This window comes from Talpa occidentalis, unplaced genomic scaffold (assembly GCF_014898055.3).
Source record: "Talpa occidentalis isolate TD23 unplaced genomic scaffold, MPIMG_talOcc4v2.1 talOcc4.12, whole genome shotgun sequence".
In the NCBI taxonomy this organism is placed as follows: domain Eukaryota; kingdom Metazoa; phylum Chordata; class Mammalia; order Eulipotyphla; family Talpidae; genus Talpa; species Talpa occidentalis.
In genome coordinates this window covers 90865963-90891855 of record NW_023601212.1, presented here as the reverse complement: position 1 = coordinate 90891855, position 25893 = coordinate 90865963, and the positions used below count along the sequence as shown (strand labels likewise).

Here is a 25893-nt window from a genome sequence, read left to right as displayed (position 1 = left end):
AGCAGTGTACTTCGTTCCTTCTGCCTGCTCTGCTCCCCGCTCTAGCTCTGGTGAATTCTCTCACCCTCCCGCACTTCTGACTGTACCCAGTGCATGTATAAATAAATAAATAAATATTTAGAAAAAAAAAAAAAAAAACACTTGAAGCTTTAATAAGAGTAAAACAAATACAATAATCTTTACAATGTAAAGAAAGAGCATGTAGAACTCAGTATTTCTTCAAGGGCTACAAATCACAAATAAATAGAGGTCCAAGATTGAGTAAACTGGTGGTTTAATAAGTTAATCAGCTACAGCCACCCATGGAGTTCTTTTAGTTCAATAGAGGAACACCCTTTGTTGCTTAGACACACTAGGATATAATGCACTGTTCTTGTGAAATATTTATGTAACCTGCCTTTTTGTGTTTAGAGATTTTATTCCCTCAAAGTCGCGCCCAAAGTGAAAGCCACGTCTGCCCCTGCGGCAGCGCCTCTACATCCTCAGGACCTTGAGGTTAGTCCCACTGAGTTGCTCGTTTCAAGCCACATGTACTTTCGCTGTGCTTGGTAATAAGAAGATATTAATCATGTCTCTACTTTTTTTTTTTAAATACAGTTTACCAAACTACCAAATGGTTTAGTGATTGCTTCTCTGGAAAATTATGCTCCTGCATCAAAAATTGGTTTGTTCATAAAAGCAGGAAGTAGATATGAGGACCCCAACAGTTTAGGAACCTCTCACTTGCTTCGTCTTGCATCCACTTTGGTAAGTATCTCTACTGCCTAAGTATGTTTACAGATGCTTTAGTATCTTGGTCCTACAAAAACAAAAAACTAAAAGCAACATCCCTGTATTAGCTTTCTGGAGCTGCTGTGACAAATTACTACAAATTAAGTGGCTTAAACAGAAATTTATCCTCTAAGTCCTAGAAGTTAGTGGTCGCAGGCAGGGTGTCAGTAGAGCCATGTTCTCTCCAAAGACGTAGAAGAATCTTTCCTTGCCTCTGCCTAGCGTCTGGTGGTTTTCAGCAATCCTGGGTATTTTTTCCTGGCTTTCAGCTGCATCCCGCATCACTCCAGTCTCGGCCTGTGTTGTCAAGTGTTCTCTGTGTCTCTGTGTCCAAATTCCCCTCCTACTAGACTCTTCCAGTCATAATAGCTCTGAAGCCCTCTGTAAACCAGTATAACCTCATTTTAAATGTTTGTATCTGCAAAGACTGTTTCCAAATAAAGCCACATTCAGAGGTTCTTGGATGGACATGAATCTGGGGAACGCTATTCAACCCAGTACCACCTAACATAACATGGAAAACATAGACTACCACAGAGGATTAGTGTCCATCTGAATGGTAGTCCGAGAACATAAGAAAATACTAAAAACAAGAAATTTTAAATGGCAAAAATTGAAAGGAAATTACTCTTTCCCATATGGAAGCTTCAGAGTAGAAGAATGAATCCAGTAAGCTTGCGTTTAATGATGGAATTTTTACCTAAATATACTTTATATAAAAGACTGTACTTGTTTTATAATTTTTGTAACTTTGTTTTATAATTTTTTAACTAAAAAGGATCCAGTAGGTAAAGTTCCTTTTGAATCTAATGAAAATTAAACATTAAATTTTGATATAGTGTATTTGTTAAATTTGGCATTAAAAAACTACTAAAAAAATTGTTCTTTCTTTTTCAAGACTACAAAAGGAGCTTCATCTTTCAAGATAACCCGTGGAATTGAAGCAGTCGGTGGTAAATTAAGGTTTGTTAAAAATAAGTAACAGGAAATAGTGAAAACACCAAAAAATACTCTTGGGCAAGAACTTTTCTCTGCTGTGAAGGTGGTTAGGATTTTCTTAAGGCATTAGGAGGAAAGACTGATGAATTGGTATCAACATGTAAAGCATGTTTGTGGTTTTTAGTAAAAATTTAGCTAGGAGTAGGTATTTGCAACACATAACATGGAAAGGTTTATTTGGAAAAATAACTACAAATTAGAATAAACTGAAAAGATAATGAGTGGACAAAGGATAGGAATAGCCTGTCCCCCTAGAAGAGGAAACTAGACTGATCGTTACTTGTTATAACAATGTGATGCCATTTCATACCCATGAAATAAAAATACGTTACGTGTTGGCAGTGTTAAAGGAGAGGGAGAATCTTTCCTACTGTGTTTATAGTATAAATTATAACTACTTAGGAAAGAATCAAAAACTGTCTAGTAATGGTGAAAATGAGTGTATACCACAAACTAACAGTTTTTCATACACACGTCAAAGATATTCTTTATTTTTGTAAGGACTGGAAGCAATCTAAAAGCCCTTAAAGAAGGAAAATGGATTAAAGTATGCTAAACTCTCAGTGACACTGCTGCCCAACAGCTAAGGAATGAACTTGAGTTATTTTTCAACTTAACAGAAAGGACAAATATTTTTAAGTGTTTTATGGTAAAACAAGCTTCAATATTTTATTAAGGTTTGAAGCAGTTATAATTTTTTAAAGCAATATGTAGTACTTAATGGTTATATTTGTCTCTAGAGGGAGAGTGAGGAAGGGAATTAACCTAGGAAGGGAACAAAGAGAGATCTTCAACTTTTCAAGTTGTGGTAAAACACAATGTGAAACATACCATTCTTAGCACCCAGTTCTATGGCAGCCATCACCTCCACTCACCTCCAGAGTGTTTCATCATCCCCTTCTCTACCTCTTAAACGCTTCCCCCCGTAGCTCTCTTGCTTCAGCCCCTGGCAACCACCATCCTGTGCTCCGCCTGTCTGGTTTTGAGTAGCTCATGTCAATGGAATATGGCAACATTTGTCCTTTCATGACTGACTTATTTCACTTGGCATAATATCTTCAAGGTTCATCCACAGGTCACATATGTCAGGATTTCTTCTTTATAAGGTTGAATTACTTTACATTTTCATATTCAAAATACTTTTTTAAATTTTTGTTGACAAGCATATATTTTTGTTATTTATACTTTCACAAAGTTTCTTCCAAAGGAATGGGTTGATCTAACAAAGATATAATAAAGATATAAGGCAAAGCTTATTTTTCTTACTTAAAGAATTCTCTGTCATTTGTTTCCGACTCAGTGTGACTGCAACAAGGGAGAACTTGGCTTACACGGTGGAGTGCCTGCGTGATGACGTGTAAGTGGCTTCAAGTTTAAAGAAATACTAAGCTGCTTGTTTCTAGTTTTTAATGTGACATTATGATCTCTTACTTGGGGTTTGGATTATTATTCACAAACTGCTTAGAACACTGTGCTTTACACAAGGAGGAAAGTTTGATATTAAAAAAATTACAGTTATGTAAAAATGGATGCTGGTTTTAAATGTTCAATTCCAGGCCCCCCTGGTGGCCCAAGGGTTGAGTCTCAGCACTATCACCGCTGCAGCCTGAGTTTGATCCCCAGCCAGGGAGCTACCCACATGGTGCAGCAGACCTCTCCTGTCTCCCACTGCTCCCCTCAGCAGTATGTTTCAGTAGATCTGTCTCTTCTGCTCCCCACTGTTTCTGGTGAATCACCCCCTGCACCTCTGGCATATACCCCAATTCTTCTATGCATAAATAAATATTTAAAAAATTAGAAGAAGAAAATGTTGAATTCCTCTCATCTTGATGTTTTCTATAGTGATGTTCTAATGGAGTTCCTGCTCAATGTCACCACAGCACCAGAATTTCGTCCTTGGGAAGTTGCTGCCCTTCAGCCTCAACTAAAAATTGACAAAGCTGTGGCTTTTCAGAATCCACAGGCTCGTAAGTACATATTCAGATTATATTCAAGTGTTTCTAAGATACTGGGTCTGTGAGAAGATTGATCTGTAGAGGACAAAACTACTGTTGATTTTCTTTTTACTTGGGATCAAAAACTCTTTTTCCAAAATTTTGTCCAGTTTGATAGGATGTAAACTGATTATAGAATCACAGGCATTTTTCCTATTACTCCTCCCTGGTGTTTTTTTCAGTAGCTGTTTAGCTTACGCCAAATTTGTAGCTGACTGTTGCTGCTGCTGTTTATGGTTACAAATTGCTATTATTGGTTCAGCTAGCTCACTTTTATTAGATCTTTCCAAAGCAAGTGACTTAATTTTTTAAAAATGAGCTTTTTTTATTCATATTATGTATTTAATGCTTAATCATAATCTTGACAATTCCAAACTGGCAAAACAAATTTGTAAGTGATTTCTACTGATTCTTGGAAATCATTTAGCTTATAGTAGAAGCAAAAGTATGCAGATAGAGACATCCCGGTCTAAGCAGATGAGCAGCTACAGGGGTTGATATTGGGTAAACTTCACTCAGAATATAGGCCTGTGTGGAGAGGGTCTCCGAACACAGTGGTTCCCGTTAGTGTACCTTTCATGGTGATACTTTTTACAGTGTGTATGATCTTTATTGCTTCTGGACATCTACAAAAAAAAACAGAGAACTAGAAAGGAAAAATTGTATAAAAGATGACCTACTTGTCCAGAGTGGCTTCTTCCCCACTGGTAGCATTGAGGCTATAGCTCTCATCCTTTGTGCTGGGATAATTGCTGTCTGGCATCTCTGCCTCCAGGTGAACATCTTCAACCCATCTCCTACATTGCCACTATATTAATCCTCCTGACAGGAAAGTCCTGGGAAAATCCCTTAAAAGCATCATCCTATCTATAGACTGAAGTCCAGACTCCCTAAGTTAGCATATATGTGAACTTCCATGACCTCCCTATGCACACCACCCCCTTGTTCCTTGTCGTACCTCTTTCCCTCCCAACTGCCATTCCCCTTTGAGTCAATGTAGTAACATACTTTATCTTGCTATCTGTGTCCCATGCCTGAAATGGCATTACCACATCACTAGCCTGGGAAACACCTACTCGTTCTGTAAGATTCACACCAGATATTACCAGTTACTCCTTTCTAGTTCCGATGCCTTTGCCTTATGCCCCTCCTGCACTTTTGATATACCGCTGACTTCACACCCAAAGTACCTTCTTTCAGTCTTTCCTTCTCAGCATTTTGAAAGCAAGCATTATATCTGACTTGTCTCTATTTCCAGCACTTAGCACAGTGCCTGCCTTGGGATATTGCCCCAACGTTGAAAAATGCAAGGGACATAACTCAAGCAAAGGCATTGGAACAGGAATGCAGGGACAGTGCACCAGTCAGGAGTGCATTGACCCCAGAAAGCAAGTAATGTGGCCTCAGACTGAGACTTTCACATCTCATAACTCCCTCATTACCTAGGTAGTGGACTTTGACTTAAGTAAAATTCAGATTGAATGACTTCTCCAAGGTCACATGACATGTAGTAGCAGAACTATAACTAGATTCAAACTTCCTGAAACCCAGGCCACTACACTTTTCAGATGATACCAGGTAGATTCGAGTTAGAGAAGTGTTCAGTTCTCAGCACATTCAACTGTTAAAAAGTGTTCGGTTGACTCGAGCATCTAGCAGCTGCTGTGGTATAATCTCGTTTTCTCAGCACATTCGACTGTTAAAAATTTAAAAATTGCTAGAGGCTAAATGATAATAAATCTCAAGTCCTCTTATTTAATGTGTGAATGCCATGAGATAACCAAAGTAATTATAGTCGGATGCTTCTAGGACCTAAAAATGCTGTTGTCTTTATTTAAATTACATTTCCATAACTACTTCTTGTTTTATAGATGTCATTGAAAATTTGCATACTGCAGCTTACAAAAATGCCTTGGCTAATTCCTTGTATTGTCCTGATTATAGGATTGGAAAAGTGACACCAGAAGAGGTACACATTGCATTTTAAAATAACTTGTTTTCACATTAAATTGAAAAGTTATTTTCAAGTTTTTCTGCTAGTTTTTTCTTTATCTTCTAATTTAAGTAAATCACTTGCTGGCTTTCATCAGCCTGCTTTCTTTCTAAACTTATATCTGAACATTCTTTTAATATCTTTCAACTAAAAGTTTTTACTAGAAGGGATATATCATTATAGACAGTTCATAAAACAAAGGCCAAAAAAAATGAAGGAAAAGAAAATATCTTTATTGAGCTGTAACTCACATACCATACAATTAATTATTTTAAGTGTACAATTCATTCATTTTCATTATACTCACAGAGTTATGTAACCAGTCACCATATTAAAGTCTAGTTCTTTGAAGCAATAGCAATAGCTTTTAAAGTAAAATCTCAGTATAATTCAGCACTGAGTAGCCCCTTATAGCAACTTTTAAGCCTAAGTATTTATTTTATGCTGAACTGCATTTTTATGTTCTTACAACTTTTTCTGTTTGTACCATCATAGCCTAATACATATTTTTAATTTCCTCAGTTACATTTCTATGTTCAGAACCATTTTACAAGTGCAAGAATGGCTTTGATTGGACTTGGTAAGTTGGGAATTCACTGAATGTCAGTTTGCTTCCTTAAAAGTAGTCTTTTAAATTCTGAACACAGGATTGAATAAAATTTAAGAACAGGTAGGATATGATAGAATTTTAATTGTTAGTCTTTTTTGTGGAAAGCAGAGTCCAGCATTTAACTTTGTAAACCGTTACAGTATTTGCAAAACCTAAGGAGAAAATTTCTGTAAGCACAGAAACTTTTTGCAAAAGTTTTTTAAGTACAATTTGATAGAAAATAGACAAAGGATATAAGCAAACAATTCGTGAGGACTGTGTGTGTGTGTGTAGCCAATTATGTTTATGAAAAATGGTCATATTCGCTAAAGATTAAAAAAATTTTTAATCTGAGGGGGCCTCCCTGGTGTCCCAAGGGGTTAAGCACTGTACTGTGAAACAGTCCGCCACCTCTGCAGCACAAGTTCAGTCCCCGGCTGGCCAGGTTGCAAACCCACATGGCAAAGCAGACCTCTCCTGTCTCGCCCACTGCTCCCCTCAGCAGTGTCTTTGATCCATCTGCCCGTTCTGCTCCCTGCTCTGTCTCTTGTGAATCCTCCTGCGCTTCTGGCCTGTACCCAATTCTTGTATAAATGGATAAATCTTGGAAAAAAAGAAAATTTTAATCTGAGGTTGGCAAAAATTGAAAAATTGACACTGCCCAATGTTAAGCAAGGTGTAGAGAAGTAGGCACTCTCAGAGATTGTTGGTAGCAATGAGACTGGTATAACATTTTTGTAGTTATTATCTATTTGAAGTTAATAAAATTCTAAATGTTTATACTCTAATACCCAGCATTTCGCTTTCAGAATTCATCCTACAGAAAAACTTGGTCAAGTTTACAAACTAGTTGCACAAGCATATTATTTGCATTACTGTTTTTCTGTTCATTTGTTCTGTAAATAACAGCTTGATTGAGTATAATTCATCCTTTCAAAGTGTACAGGTCCATGGTCTTTATTATCTTTATAAAGTTATGCAGTTGTCACCACTATTTAATTTCAGAACATTTTCATCATTCCTAAAAGAAATCCCATACTCATTAGCCTACTCATCCTACGCTCCCCATTCCACCTCATCCTTAACTACTAGTCTACTTCCTGGCTCTATAGAGTTTACCATTCTGTACATTTTATATAAATGGGATTATCCATCACATAGCTTTTTGTAGTTGATTTCTTTCACTTAGCATAAATTTTCAAAGTCCATCCATATTGTAGCATATGCCAGTATTCCATTCCTTTTTCTGATGGAAAAATATTCCATACCGTCTTTTTATTTATCCATTTGAGTCATTTCTACCTTCTGTTATGTATATAAACATTCATGTTTTAGTTTTTGTTAGAACACCTGTATGTAATGATTTTGCATACATCCCTAGGAGTAGAATTGCCAGGAGAGGTGGTAACTCTCCATTTAACTATTTTAACCACTTGAAGAACCAGGGGTTTCCCAAGCTGTTGTATATACCATTTTACATTACCACAAACAGTGTTGCACAAGGTTTCTCATTTCTCTGCATCCTTCCCAACACTTGTTAGTATTTATTTTTGTAACCACTAGTCAGTATAAAGTGCTGTTTCAGTATGGTCTTAGTTTATAATTCCCTAACTTCTAATGACATTGAATATCTTGTGTGTGTACTTTTTGGCCATTTGTATAAAAATGTCTGTTCAAGTCCTTTGCCCATTTTTTTACTGTTATTATAAATTCATTATATATTCTGGATACTATATCTTCATTAGATATATGACTTGCAAATATTTGTTGGGTTGTCTTCACTCTTGATATTGTTCTTTGATGCACAATGCAATATTATTGAATAGCCAACTTTTAGAAACATGCTAATGTCCATCAAAAAAGAATTGGTTAAATAAAAATTGGGACAGCCATATAATGGAATTCTCTGTAATCACTAAATGCTTGATATAGACCACTCACTGAAATGTAAATTACAAAAAACAAGTTAGAAACAGTATCAATAGATAACACCATTCTAAAATAAGAAAAAGAAAATGAGAATAGTAATAATACATGCATAGAAAAAGTTTTAGGTAAATGTATATAAATTGATATCTGCAAGAGTGATGAGGGACTCTACTGTTTATAGCTGTAATATTTTTAAAGCAGTAGATGTTTTAGAATTATGTTATAGAAATTCTGGTTCTAGCTTACTTTTGCTTCTGTTGAAATAGGTGTGAGTCATCCTGTTCTAAAGCAAGTTGCTGAACAGTTTCTCAACATGAGAGGTGGCCTTGGTTTATCTGGTGCTAAGGCCAAATACCGTGGAGGTAAGAATTTTGTTCTATGAGGTAGTTTATCAGAAGGAAGTTTCTTTCCTTCTTTCTCCCTCCCCACCATAAGTAGCATATTGGAATGGAATAGGCCTAATAATTTACTAGCAAAAGAGTCTCAATGTAGATGGAAAGAACTAGATGCTTGGGTATTGTATATTAAACATGTTTTGTATGTGGGAAGGGCAGGATGGCCTGGGGAGAGTGCTAGGCCGCAGAAAAGCTTGATTTGAGCAGGTTCATTCTGTGTTAACGAGAATGCAAAAGAATAAACCTACTGATGACCAAGTCACTTTCTTCTTCACTCTCTCCTTACGTGGCCCCAGCTGAAATTCGAGAACAGACTGGAGATAGTCTCGTGCATGCTGCTGTTGTAGCAGAAAGTGCTGCCATAGGAAGTGCAGAAGCAAATGCCTTTAGTGTCCTCCACTATGTCCTGGGTGCTGGACCACACGTCAAGAGAGGCAGCAATGCCACCAGCTCTCTGTACCAGGCTGTCGCCAAGGGAGTCAACCAGCCATTTGATGTGAGTCTAGGCAATTGATCTCTCTCTTTTTGTTTTCCAAAGCTGATTGTTCATGATTTAGTCCCGAAAATATACTCTTAAAATTTAAGATGAACACAAAAGAAAATCTTTGTTAAACTGAAGAGATAGCCAGACTTGATTTTGAGTCTGCTAGTTTTTTGGGTTTTTTTTAAGATTATTTATTTATACAAGCACTGGGTACAGTCAGAAGCATGGGAGGGTGAGAGAATTCACCAGAGCCAGAGGGGAGAGCAGAACGGGCAGACTGACGAAGTACACTGCTGAGGGGAGGGGCGGGCGGCAGGAGAGGTCTGCGCACCATGTGGGACCCTCACCCGGTGGCCAGGGAGCAGCCGGGGATCGAACTGGCGCTGCAGAGGCTGAGGGCAGCTTCTCAACCCAGCGCTCAACTGCTGCGTCACCGGGGAGGCCCAAGTCTGCTAGTTTTTTAATGGAGTCTTTAAAGGTCGCTGTGTATGTTACCATGTTGTCTGCAAATAATATAGCTTTTCTTCTTTTTCCCAATTTAGATACCTTTGATATCCTTCTCTTGCCTAATTCTCCAGCAAGGACTTTAGTACCATGTTGAATAGTAGTGGTGAAAGTGGACATCTTTGTCTTATACCAGATCTTAGTGGAAAGGGGCCAGAAATTTGGAATGTGAATAGGATAGTACCAATTATTATTAAACTTCAAGTAATTGAACTGCATTTCTTCTTAGGCTTTATATGGGCCAAACTAATGATTCTCAAACTTTAATATATATATGAGAATCACCTGCAACACTAGTTTAAAAGGTGGGTTCCCAGATTGCAACTCCCAGGATCTGAGTGAGTAGATCTGTCCCAGTATCCCAAAAGTCTGTATTTTCAGTTAACTCAGGTGATCCTTATGAAAAGTCCACAGAAACACTATACTGAGTAGTCATGTTCACTTTAAGGACTTAAACTCTGCTCAGATTAGACTGCACACCCTGTTATCCAGAGGCCAAACTTGTTACTTTGGACAGCTGAACAACCTCCACTGAGCCAATACTTTTCCCTAACCCTTTGACTTTAGTCTATAGGAAAAGTGAAAGCACATTGGTGAAAAAGTAGTTGCCAACAGCAGAAGGAAGAAAACAGGTTTGCCTAATGTCAAAACCCACAGCTTATACCACTGAGGCAAATGGCAGCTATAGTAATGTTCACAAATTAATACTTGCATTAACCTTTAACCGTCAAACAAAAGTTAAAGAATACCCAACAAAAAGGAAAGTGAGCAATCCATTTTGGAAAAGTTCAAATGAATAAAATGAAAGCCGTTATAGTTTTGAGGTAATCTGTTTATACAACACTTCAGTCCTTGACAGAACTGGTTAAATGAAATATTAATCTATTTTGCTTACACCATGAAGAAACAAGTTTTTATCTAGATAACCTTAGGAAAAGTATTCCCTGATTTACCTGGTACAATGACTTACAGTAGGCTTTTATTATATTTCAGGTTTCTGCTTTTAATGCCAGTTACTCAGATTCTGGGCTTTTTGGGATTTACACTATCTCACAGGCTACAGCTGCTGGAGATGTAAGTTATAAAGTCATCAATTCTCACAAATTTTTTCCACATTAACTTGTTTTTCATTAAAATACACAATCTTTGAATGCCACAACTTACCAGAACTCTCTGTTGTGGCTCATCCCAGATGCTTTGAGGTTAAAAAACACCCCTCTTGTGACCTCTGGACAAGTGGCATACATGCCCTTATGTGCACCTTAGACTGCCCCATCCTTGGTCACACCCACCAATAAATCTACTTCCTGCCGCCACCCCCACCCACCACCTCACCACCCCACCCCCCCGCCCAAAAATGACCAGTTTTTATCTATCTATCCCAGGTTATCAAGGCTGCCTATAATCAGGTGAAAACAATTGCTCAAGGAAACCTTTCCAATGCAGATGTCCAAGCTGCCAAGTAAGTTCCAATATTAGCAGTTTTTCTATTTCCATTGAATTGAATACTGTATTCTTTTTAGTTATAACAGTGTTGTAATATAAACACAAAAGGATTGAAAGGTACAGAAAAGGGAAGGGAAACACACCCATACCCTACCACTTAGAGATATAATTGTTAACTTTTACTTAATTGCTTCACCATTTGTATGCATTTTGAAACATAATTGTTAATATTTTATATCTATACTTACGTCCTATTTTATTGTAGAAATTTGAAAATTTACAAACATTAAAGCCAAAAATATCTTTTATTCCCTACCCAGTAATTCCTCTTTTTTTAACATTATCGTAATGACTCCATATATTGAGATTACTGAAAAATTGTCATAAACAGTACTGATTGATCTATCAAAAAGTACATTTGGATATTTTCTGCAATTTATCCTTTACAAATCACAAGGAGTCTCTTTGGGCATAAAACATTTGGTATTTGTAATTATAATTAGCCCTCCATGTCCCAGGGTTCTGTATCTGCAGATTCAGCCAACTGTAGGTCAAAATAGGTGCTTTGTAGATCAGCCTGTGACACTTGCATCTGTGCTGGATATGTACCGACTTTTTTTATTGTCATTAATCCCCTAACAATACAGTGTAACAGCTACTTACATTGTATTCATTATATTACCAAGTGTGTATTAGAGTATATATACACATTGTATTATAAGTAATCTAGAGATGATTTGAAGTATGTAGGACATGTGTGTAAGCTACCTGCAAATACTACACCATTTTATAGAAGGGACTTGAGCACCCTTGAATTTTGGTCGTGGGTGGTGACAGCCATGAATCCACCCCCATGTGCGTACCCAGAGACGAATGCAGCATAGATTCCCAGCTTGCTTAGCATAGATTCCCAGATGAGTCATTATAACATTACACTGAAATGTTCTGTATTAAAATGTGCATGCTCTATATACTATTTTTATTTTGTGAAAAATTCATACCAGTTTATCAACACACTGCCAGTATACGAGAGGTTTTGTTCTACCACAGATATTGGCAGTTTCTTTTTTTCCTCTTTACTGATTCAAAAAGCAAACCAAAAAAAAAGATTTCTTTTGTTAAAAGTGTTTTTTTCTGATTGAAAGATTGAAGTAATTTATTAAAGTAAGTTGCTGATTTTTAAGTTCCCCCTGTCCTGATTGAAAGTGCCAGTACCTCCTCTGAACTCAGGAGTTCCAGGGGTTTCACTCAAAGATACAACAGAGTTAGGAATCAAGTTGCATTTTCATAGAGCAGTTTAAAAGACTGAAATTTGACTCCATCTATTTAGGGCAATTCAAACTGAATCATTAGACGGTCTTCATGATTATTTAGTATTGCCCACAGGGGAAATGTGACAGGGCGGATTATAATCCCAGACGGACCAGCCTACTAGTCATTTCTGTTCCCATTAGTATTACTGCTTTCGTTATACTGAACACACTGAAAAATTGCATCTCTTGAATAAATACAACATAATAAATTAAATGTTATAGACATGGAACCAAGAATTGATTGGATGCAGTTCTGCATGATTGCACCAGAAACAAAATATGAGCATAAATGAAACACTGAATTTACTGAAGAAAAATCTGTTTGAAACCTAATTTAAGAAAATGTATTAAAGTGTAGCACAGTTTTTACAAGGTACAACAACATGTAGAAAATGAATTCAGATTAGTAATGTCAAGATGTGTTTGTTTTCTGCCATTTTGACGGAATTGGTACTTTTTCTTGTAAAGTGTTTAGTCTTCCTTAGTGAAAAAGAAAATGTAAGATGTCACTGTTGACGGGACAAACCAATAATTTCTTGGTTTATTGCCGGTAAAATCATTTTTAAATTAAGTTGACAGTATGGCAAAATTGCTACATTAAATTGTAATTATGTTTAAATGGAAGTCTTACAGCAGAGGCCAAAAGAAAAGATTTTGAGAGTGAAATAACTCAAGTACCTTATTGAAACCAGTTTCCTTCTGGGAGAATTATGAATTGGATTTTGTTTTTATTTCAATTTGCTTTTGTGTTGCTATTAGGGACCTATAAGACTATACTGTTCTTCTCTCCTGCATTCTCCATACCCTCCCCTCGGTGAGACAAATCCAAGCATAGAAATGGGGTGGGGGAGTAGAAATACAAAGACAGCATACATACAACATTATGATGAGTGGACAGTGCTTTATGGGCCTGTAAAGTTATTTTTCTTTAATAGAAATGTCTACAATTAGCACCCAAAAAAAAGTATCAGGAGGCAAGAGTTAGTTTACTAATAAGAATTTCACATTAAAATAGTTTTAACTAGATCTAAATTCCCTTCCAAAATCAAAAGCCAGTCTGTTGAAATTCAGCATAATCTTGTATTGACAACTTTCTAAATGACAATGTAAATAATAAAACATTTGGTGAACTGAAGCAGTAGAACGAGGGCTTTAACACTAAGATTTCAAAGCTGTTAATTCACATATTCACATGTTTAAGAGTTTGAGAGCATACTTTAAAATCGCCTGCTCTCTAAAGCTGGCTTTTGCCTTAGTCACACACCTTTTATTGGACAGGAACAAGCTGAAAGCTGGATATTTGATGTCGGTGGAGTCTTCTGAAGGTTTCCTGGATGAAGTCGGGTGCCAGGCTCTAGTCGCTGGTTCATATACACCACCATCCACAGTCCTTCAGCAGATTGACTCAGTAGCTGACGCAGATGTCATAAAGGTAAGCAAACATAAACTTACGATTTAACTTCGCCTTAATGATTCAGTTTCAGAAGGAACTCATCCGCTCGCTTCCTTGGTCTGTGTCTGTTACTCCCATGCTGTTAGGTGCAGCAGGAGGGCTCTCTGTCATCATCAGATCTGCAAAACCACTTCCTGGTCAACTGAGGGTATATGTACCTTCTGCGTTCAACTGAATTACTCTCAGGTTGAACCAGTTTAAATTCTTGATGGTCAGGACCATTCAGAATTTGGCAGTTTCATATGATTCAACCTAATAATCAAGTTTCATGCTTTTTCCTCCTCACTCCCCATAATCTGTCCTGCCAGTCTTTCACAACCCCAGCATCTCAAGATTTTCTTATGGCAATCTCCTGTTTTTCCTACTCTTTTTTCATGTTATTATTTCCTACAAGATTGTTGTTTTGAGGGTAAGAACTATGTCTTATACCTCTTTCTATTCTATGATGCGTTTAAGAAGTACATGACTGCAGAATAAATCCAGAGTCTGTGGATTTTCCCAGTCCTTTCTGTAATGAAATATGAGAACTCCTCTTCCATTTAGAGAGGTCTCCACCCTCTTCTCACTAACAGCTCCTCCTCGTGTGGGGATAGAAAAAGAGACAAGGCTATTTTTAAGATAGTAACATTGACTTGATTTTAGTTGGCCCTTAGGTTCATCATAACTTACTCGCCAAATCGCTGTCCTTATCTTATAAACTGTCATTATGTGAATCCAGTCCAGTTGCCTCTCCGACCCCTCTTCATGTGAAACAGCCACCCTGAGGGAACACAGGGGCTGCTACTCTTGTTAAACCTAAACAACCAGCCTTTAACCTTGAAGTAGTGGTGTAAAGGACACTAAGGTATAAAGTTCAGCTTTTAAATGAACAATCTGTTTTTGACCTCAACTGTCTGTCCTGGTAGACCTCAACTGTACCTGCCCAGAAGTGGGAAGGTACAGCCCTGCCCGAGGCCCACTCTGCCCTATTTTCCTTATCCCTTACTTAACAAATACCCTCCTATCTAGAGCACCACACTTGCTCAGTCACACATATACTGGAACAATGAAAGGAACAGCTGAGCTTTTCTGCCTGTATTGTCACAAATTAAAATAAAACACCAACCCTCTCCTGTAGTTAATTTTCACAAGAGGCTGTCACAAAATCACCATCAGCTCTTGAAAGAAACAGAATAAGTTTACCCATTTACCAATACATTTTCTTATTTCTGTTAACTTTATGTCTTTTGTGTTTTTTTTCCTTGAAGGCTGCAAAGAAATTTGTTTCTGGCCAGAAGTCAATGGCAGCAAGTGGAAATTTGGCAAATACACCTTTTCTTGATGAACTGTAATACTGAAGCCCAAGAGCTGAGCATTTTCTCAACCAGAGCAGCAAACACATGAAGTCAAAAGTCTCTAAATACAACATTTATCCTTTTGTTTCCAATGAGGTAAAATATCTTAAATGCAAGTAATTATTCCCAGTTGACCTCAAGTCAATAAAACATTACTTAAATGTTTTTCTTGCATTTTTCCTAATCAGTTCTCAACAAATATTTCATTGCTGTGGTCTTTGCTTTAGATGGTTTTATAAAGAACAGGAATGTCATGATTTAGTACAGAATCATCAGAAATTTAAAAATGTAAGACTAAGTGACTGAGTAAATAGTCCCAGATATTGTTGGTGATTTTTTAAGATAAAACCTGTTTAAAATCTGTCATTTTGGATAAGAATAATTAAATGCTCTGGGTTCTATCCCCTTTTTGGTTTTTTTATAGTAGTTATTTCTGAAAAATATAAATTCTCTACTAGTCATCTCCTATATTCATTCCTGTTGCTTCATTCTCTGTCTGATTTATCTTCAGATGGTAGTTTTATTTTTCTCTCACCTTCCTCTCCCTTGTCTTTTTCTTTTTTTTTTTTTAATATTTATTTATGAATACAAGAGCTGGGGTACAGGCCAGAGGTGGGGGGGTGAGAGTATTCACCAGAGACAGAGTAGGGACCAGAACAGGCAGATTGACCAGATTGATGGCAGTACACTGCTGAGGGGAGCAGCAGGTGAGTCAGGAGAGGTCTACTGCACCATATGGGTAGCTCCCTGGCTGGTAAGGGGATCGAACTCTCGCTGCAGTGGCTGCGGACAGCTTCATAGGTTGTGTCTTAACCCCTTACGCCACCAGGGAGGCCCTCCTTTGTCTTTCTATCCTGTCTCTTTCAGGTAATTAACTGGCAACCCAATATTCAATAAAAGTAGACTGAAAAGGAAACAAGTTCTAATGTGAACAACTAGCCATAAATTCTCTCTCTGTTGTTTGTACTAAGTAGGGTACTTGAAGTTTGCAAAAAGGGCAAGCTTAAGTATCTAAATAAAAATGTACTTACCTTAAAAAGTGAAATTCTCTGCCGTGTTCACACCTTTTGATAGTGGGCTCCTCTGCCGCATTTTTTGAAAACAGACTTTCTTCTCAGTAAGGAGTCCCAATGACGTTATTTGAGATTGTTTGTGAGGCCAGTGAGGCCCCAGGGACATCTGTGGATATTATGCTGAAGAAGGTCTCCAAAGGTTTTACAACATAGTGATGTCTGCACATGTGCCTGTAAATGTAGCAGTACACAAAAAAATGTTCATGGCGATGTACAAAAAACTGGATGTTGTGAAATAAATGGTCGTATGGTTGCAATTTGCAAACTAACGCCTAAGCAACTTTCGGTGCAGGTTGCCCCTTGTCCTTTTCAACTTTGACATAGTCTTCCAGCCAAAACGCGTCGGAGGCCGAGGAGCCGGAGGAGGAGGAGCTTTCAAAGTCTCGCTTCGCCATTGTCCAGTACGGAGAGGGGGGTCGCACTTCCTTCTTCTGGTCTCTGTGAAGCATCACATCACAGTGTGCGTCTTTCCCCACGCTCATGGTGTGGCTCTTCTTTTTATACCCGTGCCATTCTCTGGAGATGGACATTGGTCTCTTTGCAGACTGCTGCCCTTTTGGCTTCTGCTGTTTGTAATACTCAAGGTTTTTATCTGAAACTACATCTTCATTGTCATCACTGCCTGCCAAAGAACCTTTTGACTGCTCGGACCTCGTGCTGAAATGAAAAGACTAGTGAATGAAATGGAGTCTTAGGTCTAAACATTCATTGTTCCCTAATAAGATGACTGATAATCAATCTGCTTTGACTTGTAAAAGGATACAGTTTAGTTGTGACACTGCCTTTCTGTGTGGTTGAAATTAATTGCTCTCTTTTTAGAGCTACTTTCAAATTTTTTTCTATTCCTAAATGCAAATCATAATTCTTCCTTACGTATTTCATTTTTTTTTTAAGATTTATTTATACATGAACTGGGTTATAGACCAGAGGCGCAGGAGGGTGAGAGAATTCACCAGAGACAAAGCAGAGAGAAGAACAGGCAGACGGACCGATAACACTGCTGAGAGGAGCAGCAGGTGAGACAGGAGAGGTCTGCTGCACCATGTGGGCATTTCCCTGGCCGGCCGGGAATTGAACCCGCGCTGCAGAGGCTGCGGACAGTTTCATAGTGCTGCGCCACCAGGGAGGCCCCTTTCCTTACATATTTTGCAGTACTTCAGAAAGCTTTACACAGACCTAACCCTGAACTGACTGCAATGTTAACAGACCTTACAGGGTCATTAATTTTGCTTCATCCAGATCGACAGGTTCAACTCTGTCCTCTGGGTCAGCAATTACCCATTTCTTTGGGAGCCAGGAGATAGTAGGCCTCAAAGATTTTCCATGTGCTAATAATCATTGATACATCTTTGCTTTCTTCTGAGCATCATTCTTTGCCTCTCTTTTAGGTTTACACATGTGGAATTCTAGAACACCCTCCTAACCTCTTTGTTCACTGTTCCACTTATCTGTTGCAATCTAAAAGCTTTTAAAGATTCTTTTGTAATTTGCCCCAACTATTGGTTTTCTTGATTATTGAAACTTTGATGATGTTTCCCCACTAGTTAGTACAGGCTTCTTGAACTTTCTTAATGCCTGCAGAACCTGCACTATTCCTTTCCTGGGCAAATGGTATCTGTCACCATCACCCACCCCACCCCACCCAGCCCCGCCCCTTTCCTGATGTGTTGACTAGCAGATGCAAAACTAGGTCTTGGATCTGCACATTTTGTTCTACAAGGAAATGGGGCACAGATTTCTTCCCCCTGCCCCTCACCCACCCATCAGACTTACTAGAGTTACTACTACTGTCTGTGGATGTCTGCCTGTGTTACTTGGTCCCAAGAATTTGGAGAGCTTTTCCCAAAATTTTTCACTGCTGGTGACAAAATAGTATTTCATCATTTTTACTAAGTGCTTTTCTTTGACCCTTGATTTGGTGTTGGACAGGCATTTATCCTGAGCACAAAAGAAGATCTTGCAAGACTTTAAGCAGGAATGTATGCCAATCAGATTTGCCTTGTAAAAGGATCATTCTGTGTAGGAAGTAAATGGGGGACAGGTAAGTGCAGGGAAACCAGAGGACTTTGGGGTTATGGTAGTGGCTGGAGAGAAGTGGGCAGTGTGTGAGATGGGAGGTAAAACGACAAGTCGGTAATTACGGGGAGAGGGCATGGAGAAATCAAGCACACATTTGGAAATAACACAGTTGGAAGTAATGTATGTATGGACAGTACTAAAAGTCAGACCCCGATGATACTGCTCAGGAGATTGAGTAGAGGCAAAGATTAAACCTTGAGGAACTACAAGGTTGAGTAAAAAGGAGACCAAGAGGAAGTGCCCAGGGGCCCAAGAAATCAGGAATATGGGGTCACCAGCCTGGGGAAAATGATGTTTCAACAAAGTGCGAAGCACCTAAAGCTGCTCAGAAGCCCAGCAAAGTAAAGACACGAGTCCGTTGGGGGTGTCTCCACAGCCTCCACAGCATGGAGGCTGCCGGTATCCCTGAGAGAGTCCTCCCACCAAGCGGTGGAAGCAAGGCCGGGACCACGTGGTTTGTGGAGTGCCTGAGAGATGGCAGCATCTGCTGCAGTTCTCTCTCAGCACGCTCAGAATCAAAGAACGCGTCAGTGGCTGAAGGAGGCACGGAGAAGAGAATTAACACAGGGTTTGCTATCATGGTCGGGACTTTACTGTTACTGAGAAGGAACCAGAGAAAACTTGAAAATGCATGAGACACCTGAGGAAATGAGATTAAAGGCAAGTGCTTAAGGGTTGACTTTGGAAAGGGAATAACAGCAGTAGGTTTGGAAGAAGCCAAGTTCTGATGGAATGCTTCTTTTGACCTCCAGGTTCAAGGCTCTTGCCTGTATCATCCTGTCTTGCAGACTGTCCTTGCCAAAAGGATTTAGAAACCTAGTAAATATTCTCCCATGGTCCATTTGATAATGCTCATGTTAAACCAAGACCCTGTGCTTCACAGGCCATGGGGATCCTCTAGCATCACAAAGATTTCCTAAAATGAAATACTTACCGTGTTACTGGGAACTTGGTCTCAGGAATTAAATCATATATATCTTCCCATTCGTTTGGTATGTCAATAAAATCTCGGTAAACCTTGACTTGTAGCACTGTTCCTATGGTGATATGATGCAAAAGCTTTAAAAATTGTCGAAGCGTATATCCTAACACGTTGGCATGGCCTACACTAATCAGCACATCACCTGGAGAGGAAAAAGTATCAATAAAACTAAGATAATGGTTTAAAGGCATCACACCATGTCTAGTTTTATTGTGAGGTGTTTCATTTTATGTATTCATTTTTGTTTTTTTTTTTTTTTTTTTTTTTTTTAAGATTTATTTGTTTATTTATATAAGCACTGGGTACAGTCAGAAGTGCAGGAGGGTTAGAGAACCCACCAGAGCCAGAGCGGGGAACAGAACAGGCAGACTGACGAAATACACTGCTGAGGGGAGCAGCAGGCACAGCAGGAGAGGTCTGTGGCGCCATGTGGGACCCTCTCCGCCGCCGGCCAGGGATCAAACAGGCGTTTCACAGGCTGCGGGCAGCCTCGCAGCCCAGCATTCAACCGCTGCACCACCAGGGGAGGCCCTGTATTCATTTTGGTGAATTTTGGACCAAACCCAGGTTTCAATCTTTATTTAGTAAAGATGACCATGGCAGTGACATAAATGTCCTTTGCATAATAATGAAGGGCACCAGCAGTGTAACTGTAGGTACTCTAGCATGTCTTCACAACACTTCTAAGTCGTTGGTGTGACAAGCTAAAACCATTTGTAACCTAAACAAGCCTGTGGGATTCTAAAAATGTCTATTTCAAAGAAAATGAATGGTTATTACTATTTTTTGTGTGTGTGTGGGACCCTCGCCAGCGGCCAGGGAACAAACTAGCGCTGCACCACCAGGGGAGGCCCTGAATGGTTATTACTATTAAAGAGAAACTACTTACACTAACGTGAACAAACAACCTACTCTACTATACCTGTCTAGCGAGTCCCATTGCCCTCCCCAGCAAGTAGAACGCATTAAACACCAAGCCTTTTGTTTTAGTTCTCTGCCCTTGCACGGTTTTAATTGAGCAAATAATTCTGCGTGCAGCAGTGGACAATTGGCAAGCTTTAATTAGGCGGTGTATCCAGAGATTATGTTGAATCAAAGGAATTTGACAGTGAGACCCCTACTTTAGGGCAGTGTTGGGCAGGGAGGGAAGCGTGACGGTCAACTGTGGAGCTGAGTCCCCAGCAGGTGTGAAGAGAAACCACATGGTGACAGTAAGAACCCCCACCTCGAAACTGGAAGTCAGACCAATTATTCACTTGCACCCACCTCCTTACCCTGGCAGCTAAGACCTGGACATGTAAACTAGAACCAGTCATCGGGCGCTCCAACCTGGGTCACCGAACCTGGGGCGGGCAGAAGATGCAGGGGGTGAGCAGGAGCACCCACGTTCCAGAGGTAGCTAAGGTACCCTTTGTTTTCTTGCCATTTTTTCAAATGCGATTCTCCAGACTTTCTGCTAATTCTGTCAGACCCAAAATCCTGAGTTGAGTTCCTTAACAGAACTCTTCTTACCGCTTGCGATGAAGAGCACTGCTACAAGGGAGCTCCGCAAGAGAAGAAGGAATACGAAGAAATGGCATTTGTAAAGAGAGACACATGAAGTAAAATCTTAGTCTTCAGGTCTATTACTAAGATGCTGCCAGCTGGTAATGGGGACTTCCTAGCTAACGCGGGATAAAGTCCCCAAGGATGCATTCACCTCTAAGCATGGGAAGCTGGAAACCACTCAATCACCCTCATTCCAAATAGCTGAAGCCCAACCTCAGAAGAGTGGAAAGGAAATGTGTTCTGGGGTACTGCACCCCACTGTGCTCTTGTGGGGGATTATACCCTCTCCCGAAGGAGGTCCCCAAAGAGTGCCAAGGACAGATTTCCATAACGCTAGATCCAGTCCAAAGCACCAGTTCCCGGGAACAAAGAAAATGAATCCTTAGAAGGGTGGAGAAAATCTACTTTGGTCTTAAAAAGGAAGTTGGGAGTAAAATCAGCCAAGGATGGAAAGCTAGCTTCAGGATGAAACGAACCCCCCACGCCGCCCCCAGTAACCTGCAGAGTGCACAGTACCCAACAGCTGTTCACCCCACAGAGGTTAATTACAACGTGGGGAAAGCCCTCCCTGCCTAATGTTAAAAGGAGTGTTTATAGCTGAAAGCTGTGGCTTGGCATTCTGCTTAATTAATGTTGTTAAAGGGTGACTTTTATCAAGAGGGCAGAAAATAAAGAGCCTAATTCCCTGTCCATTTTGGCTTTAAACCAAACGTGTCAGTGTATGAATGTGATTACTCTGGCAATAGATATTAACACTGCCCTTCAGAAAGAAACACCAATTTGGGATTTATGAACACCAACTTCATGACACTTTTTTTCAGTTTTAATAGGCTGTAGGAACCACATTGTATAAACCTTGTCTCGATTACCTATATGAAAGCAACTTTGCAGCGGCCAAGCCACTATTGAAAAATAGATTTTATTTATTGTTTTCCATCTCTCACAACTAGGCTATTGAGATCCATAAGTGATTAGAGACCACATCTGTTTGACTTGCATTATGGCCCAGCACCGGCAGGATGACAGCCCTGCAGCCAGCGTTCAGGGAATACCCACTGGTAAGGATGGTGCCAGAACATGACTTGTTACCGTCAAAGCTATATTGATCTCTTAAGAAATTAATACTAAATGAATCATAACTAATTGTCCCATGCCAGCTAGAAGGAATTTATAGTTTAGCCAGAATAAACAAACATCAAAGCCAGCCATAAAATGAAGATAAATCCCTATTATGAAACACCAAAGAAAACACTTTCAGAGCACCAGGATGAGAAATAAAGGGGCTGGGAGGTAGTGGGGTCAAAGAAATAGCAGGGTTCTAGGACTATCACTTCCCAAAATTTCATCATCATTGTCCAAGAGATTGAATTGCACTGTCTTTGAAACCTAGGCACTGAAGAGAAATGACTGACGTGTCATGAAGAGACCTGGGGTTCTGGACCTCCTCTGGATGAAAATCTCATTTCAGGTCAAAGGGACAAGCTTTCTGAGCAGACAAAGCTCTACGCATTGAGCCTCTATATTTCAATCCCTTCCTGGCATTTGCAAAAATTGAATTAGAAAATGTGTGGAAACATCTTACACAGTGCCTGGGACAAATAGTTGTGATTCATTTATTACACACAGACATAGGGAGCATGCCACCCCGTGGGGAAATCCTAGATCTAAGTCTCCTCTGAACTCAAGGAGCCCCTACCTGCAGCCTCACCAGCACGAGGGAGCCAGCTCCACCCCACTCAAGCTATCACTGGCCTCTCTCACCCGACCCCAGAGAAGCCCCTGGGACCGTCCTAGAGTTCTTTTGGTCCTGAAAGTCCAGAACTCTGGCAGTTTGCTCCCCTGCACCACATAGTGATCTGGGGAGAAAATGCTTTGGTAAACTGTTCCATAATAATGGCTTCATCTACCTACTTTCTTCTTGAATCCACAGCTTCAGACCCAAACTGCAAAAGGGATCACCTGAGGAGCTTTCAAACCATGACCTGCCACGTCTTAGGGTCACGTCTTAGTTTAAAAGCTCCTGGGATGATTGCAATGGTGACCAGAGACACAAATCAGTGGTTTAGTCCACTGGCTCCTGCACCACAATCATTTATTAAAACAAAAATGTCTAGAACATCTCTAAGAACAACCTAAAAGCAACGATTGCCACAACACTGAGGTTTTCAAAGCACTTTCATAAAATTGATGTCAGCAAATCCTAGCAAGGTCTTTCAAAGGTGCTTTTACCCCAACGTAAAGACCAGGTGACTAAAGTCACAGAACTGGAAAGTGGCAGAGCGTGGGCCCGAATTCAGGCAGCTCACACTGAACGGTTCTTCCTTCTTGTCACCTTCCCCTTCCCTGTGTGTCTCCCCTGCTCCTCAGCACAGGCCTGGAGCAGACACTGGGAAAACATGTCTGGAACTGAATGAAAAGTTGGTGTAGCCAAAGTCAAGAAAAGCAGGCCAGTGCTGATCAAGCTCCTGAACTCTGGTGTGAGCAGCCGGGGGTAAGTTACTAAAGACCTGGTTCCTGGTGTCTCTGGTGGTTTAATGCAGACTCTACCTCAGGAGGTTCTCGGGAGGGTGAAATGAGATCATGGGCTGAATGTTAATGTTAGCACTACCCACAAAAAAGGAATCTTTGCCCACAGAGGGCCACATGCTCTGGAATGACCCCAAGCCTGGGTTTGTATCCTACTCACTGGGTGGGTATAAACCTGGACCAGGAGCCTCAGTGCCCTCACCTGTCACAGGGACACAAGGGTAGTAGTTCCTGTCCAGAGGGTTACTGTAAAAATTCCATGAATCACGTGCCCCCCAGCGAGGGTTGTGTAAAGTGACAGCAGTCGGCTGGTCCACACCAGCTCTGTCATTGTGGTCGCACTGAAAACTGGCCTGAACCCCTGGCTGCAGGAGGGGGTGGGGTTGGCAGGTGGGGAGCGGGGGAAACCCCTGTCACCTGGCTTGAGCTTTCCATCTCTGGCTGCTGCCCCCTTCCTGAGGATGTGGGTGATCTGCAGGTAGGGTCCGTGCTGGATGACGATCAGGCCTAATCCCAGGCTGCCCACAGTCAGTTTGGTCTCCTCAGTTTTGCTCAAATTGTGACTGGATGGCTCGACCTTGACCTTGGTTTGGGGTTCTAATCAAAAGAGAGGGATTTGTTTCAGTCCTTCGCCCAAACAGCAGTCCCTGGGGATCTCAAGTCAGACTCGCTAGTCCTCAGTTTCCCCACCAGCAGAGTGAGGATCCAGAATGCACTGTCCACCCAGGAGGGCTGATGTGGGAGTTCAAGAGGGCCACAGCGGGGCTTGTGCAGTCTGCCTGCTGCCCACGTGTGGCGAGAGCCCCATCAGGGTCATTATCTGTTCGAATGAACACTTATCGATGGAGGCAGTGTGCTGGGAAACAAGCATTTCTCACCCCGGTGGAGCTGCTAGCCTAGTGGAGGAGACCGCAGTCAGTCGCGTCAATATGTGTTGAATTACAACACGTAACACAGGCAATCAAGGAAAAGTTTGGAGAGCTTAAGGATGAGCCGCCGGAGGCCACGGTCTCCCGCGGGGAAGGCAGGTCAGGCTTCCCAGGACAGGCGACGATTGAAGTGAGCTGGAATGGACCAGTAACTGTTGAGGCAGAGGGAGCAGGACAGAGCTCACTGAATCACGGTTCTGAACCAGAAGAGACAAAGGAGACCAGGCGGGGCAGACAGGAGGAGCAAAGGCGGAGAGCGGCCGGCTGCTGGGCAAGTGACCCTCCTGGAAAAGGCTCAGAAGGAATTCAAGCACCAGGCGCTCTCGGAATTGCTCCCCACTCCCGCCAGCTGCTCTGGTTGCAGCGCGGGGTGTGGATTGCAAGGTGCGGTGTGGAAGGCGGAAAGGAAGGTGGTGCCCAATCACCCGGCCACGTCATGGCTGAGACGGTGAAAGGGACAGTAGAAAAAAGCATCTGCGGGAGAAATCTGGGCCAGTGGGTAGTGGGAAGGGTGAGGTGTTTCCTACAGAAGCGAAGGGTGTTTTAAAGCAAGTTATTTTCTCACGAGGATGTCTCTGGGGACTCTCATTTTCAGCGCATGGGAAGCTGCTGGGAACGTCTGTTTGCAGCACACTTTTCCAGCATTTCACAGACACGCAACACTTTTCCTTCAGGACAAACTGCTGCTTGCCAAGCCTCGGCCAAATGCACCTCACTGTGCTGTTCTGGAGGCTCCCGTCGCTGAGGAAGGGATTTCTTCAGCCCAGCCCCAGCCCCAGCCCAGCGGACCTGGCCTGGGTTCCTGCTGGCTTCCTCCAGGCCAGTGTCCCTGCCTATCTCCAACCCCACCACCCCCTAGGGCCGAGGGCTTCAGAGCCCTCTCAGAACTGAGGGTGCAACTCCAGGTCGCCCCTCCTGGAGCCTCGCTTCCCGGCACACAGGACATCAGTCCCACCTGAGTGTTCACATGCATGTATGGGGGGGCGGTGACAGAAGCCAGACTCAAAAGACTCCGGGCTACATGATCCCATGCTTATGACATTTTCTGTGGAGAGGGCAAAACTACAGGAAACAGAGCTGGCATGTCTGCATCCGGGTGGGGGAGAAGGGGGTGGCACAAGGTGACGGGCGCATGGGGCTGGTCCCACGTCTGATCGCCGGCCTGGTGGACAGTGGGCAGACGTCTGTCAAAACTCAAAGAGCTGGACACTAAATAAAAAGGGCTGGGGGGGGGCATGGGGGGGTTGGGGGGCTCTTACTGCACGGGAATTACAGCTGAGAACACGGCTGGTGGGCGACGTGGTCACCAGGTGAAGAGTGTGATGCTCCCATTTTACAGAAGAGGACAGTGAGGAAGGCTTGACCCCAGCGCCTCACCCTCTCCCCAAGGCCCCGTCACCTTTTTTGCCTTTGCCCCCTAAGGCCTTCTTCATGGGCCCGGAGAGGCAGGCCGCTCGGAGGGCCTCCCGGAGCCGGTCGCGGCTGAAGAGGCCCCACTCCCAACCGTCTGGAACCCGCGGGGACCAGCGCCCAGTCAACCGCCCCGGGTCGC

The 25893-nt window shown here is 41.4% G+C and overlaps 2 protein-coding genes across 3 annotated transcripts in view; one reads left to right on the top strand and one right to left on the bottom strand.

The window, feature by feature from the left end:
* Positions 1–15358, top strand: part of LOC119241844 (cytochrome b-c1 complex subunit 2, mitochondrial) — a 17751-nt gene extending 2393 nt beyond the window's left edge. The window contains exons 2-14 of the mRNA XM_037507436.1: positions 412–495; positions 598–747; positions 1670–1734; positions 3071–3127; positions 3613–3737; positions 5636–5733; positions 6280–6337; positions 8542–8637; positions 8967–9166; positions 10652–10732; positions 11044–11120; positions 13696–13849; positions 15118–15358. Coding sequence (XP_037363333.1) covers positions 412–495; positions 598–747; positions 1670–1734; positions 3071–3127; positions 3613–3737; positions 5636–5733; positions 6280–6337; positions 8542–8637; positions 8967–9166; positions 10652–10732; positions 11044–11120; positions 13696–13849; positions 15118–15201 — 1329 coding nt within the window. The 3' untranslated portion in view covers positions 15202–15358. The remainder of the gene's footprint in view (positions 1–411; positions 496–597; positions 748–1669; positions 1735–3070; positions 3128–3612; positions 3738–5635; positions 5734–6279; positions 6338–8541; positions 8638–8966; positions 9167–10651; positions 10733–11043; positions 11121–13695; positions 13850–15117) is intronic.
* Positions 12742–25893, bottom strand: PDZD9 (PDZ domain containing 9). 2 transcript variants are annotated; one of them, XM_037507437.2, is made up of 5 exons: positions 25741–25893; positions 23830–24009; positions 19291–19480; positions 16236–16934; positions 12742–13989 (listed from the first exon to the last, which is right to left on the bottom strand). In XM_037507437.2, exons 1-4 carry the CDS (start codon positions 25772–25774, stop codon positions 16550–16552), a joined length of 789 nt encoding a protein of 262 aa, XP_037363334.1. In that variant the 5' UTR covers positions 25775–25893; the 3' UTR covers positions 12742–13989; positions 16236–16549. The 2 variants fall into 2 exon arrangements, with proteins under 2 accessions (XP_037363334.1, XP_037363336.1); XM_037507439.2 differs by lacking the exon at positions 23830–24009 and having other exon boundaries at positions 25741–25873.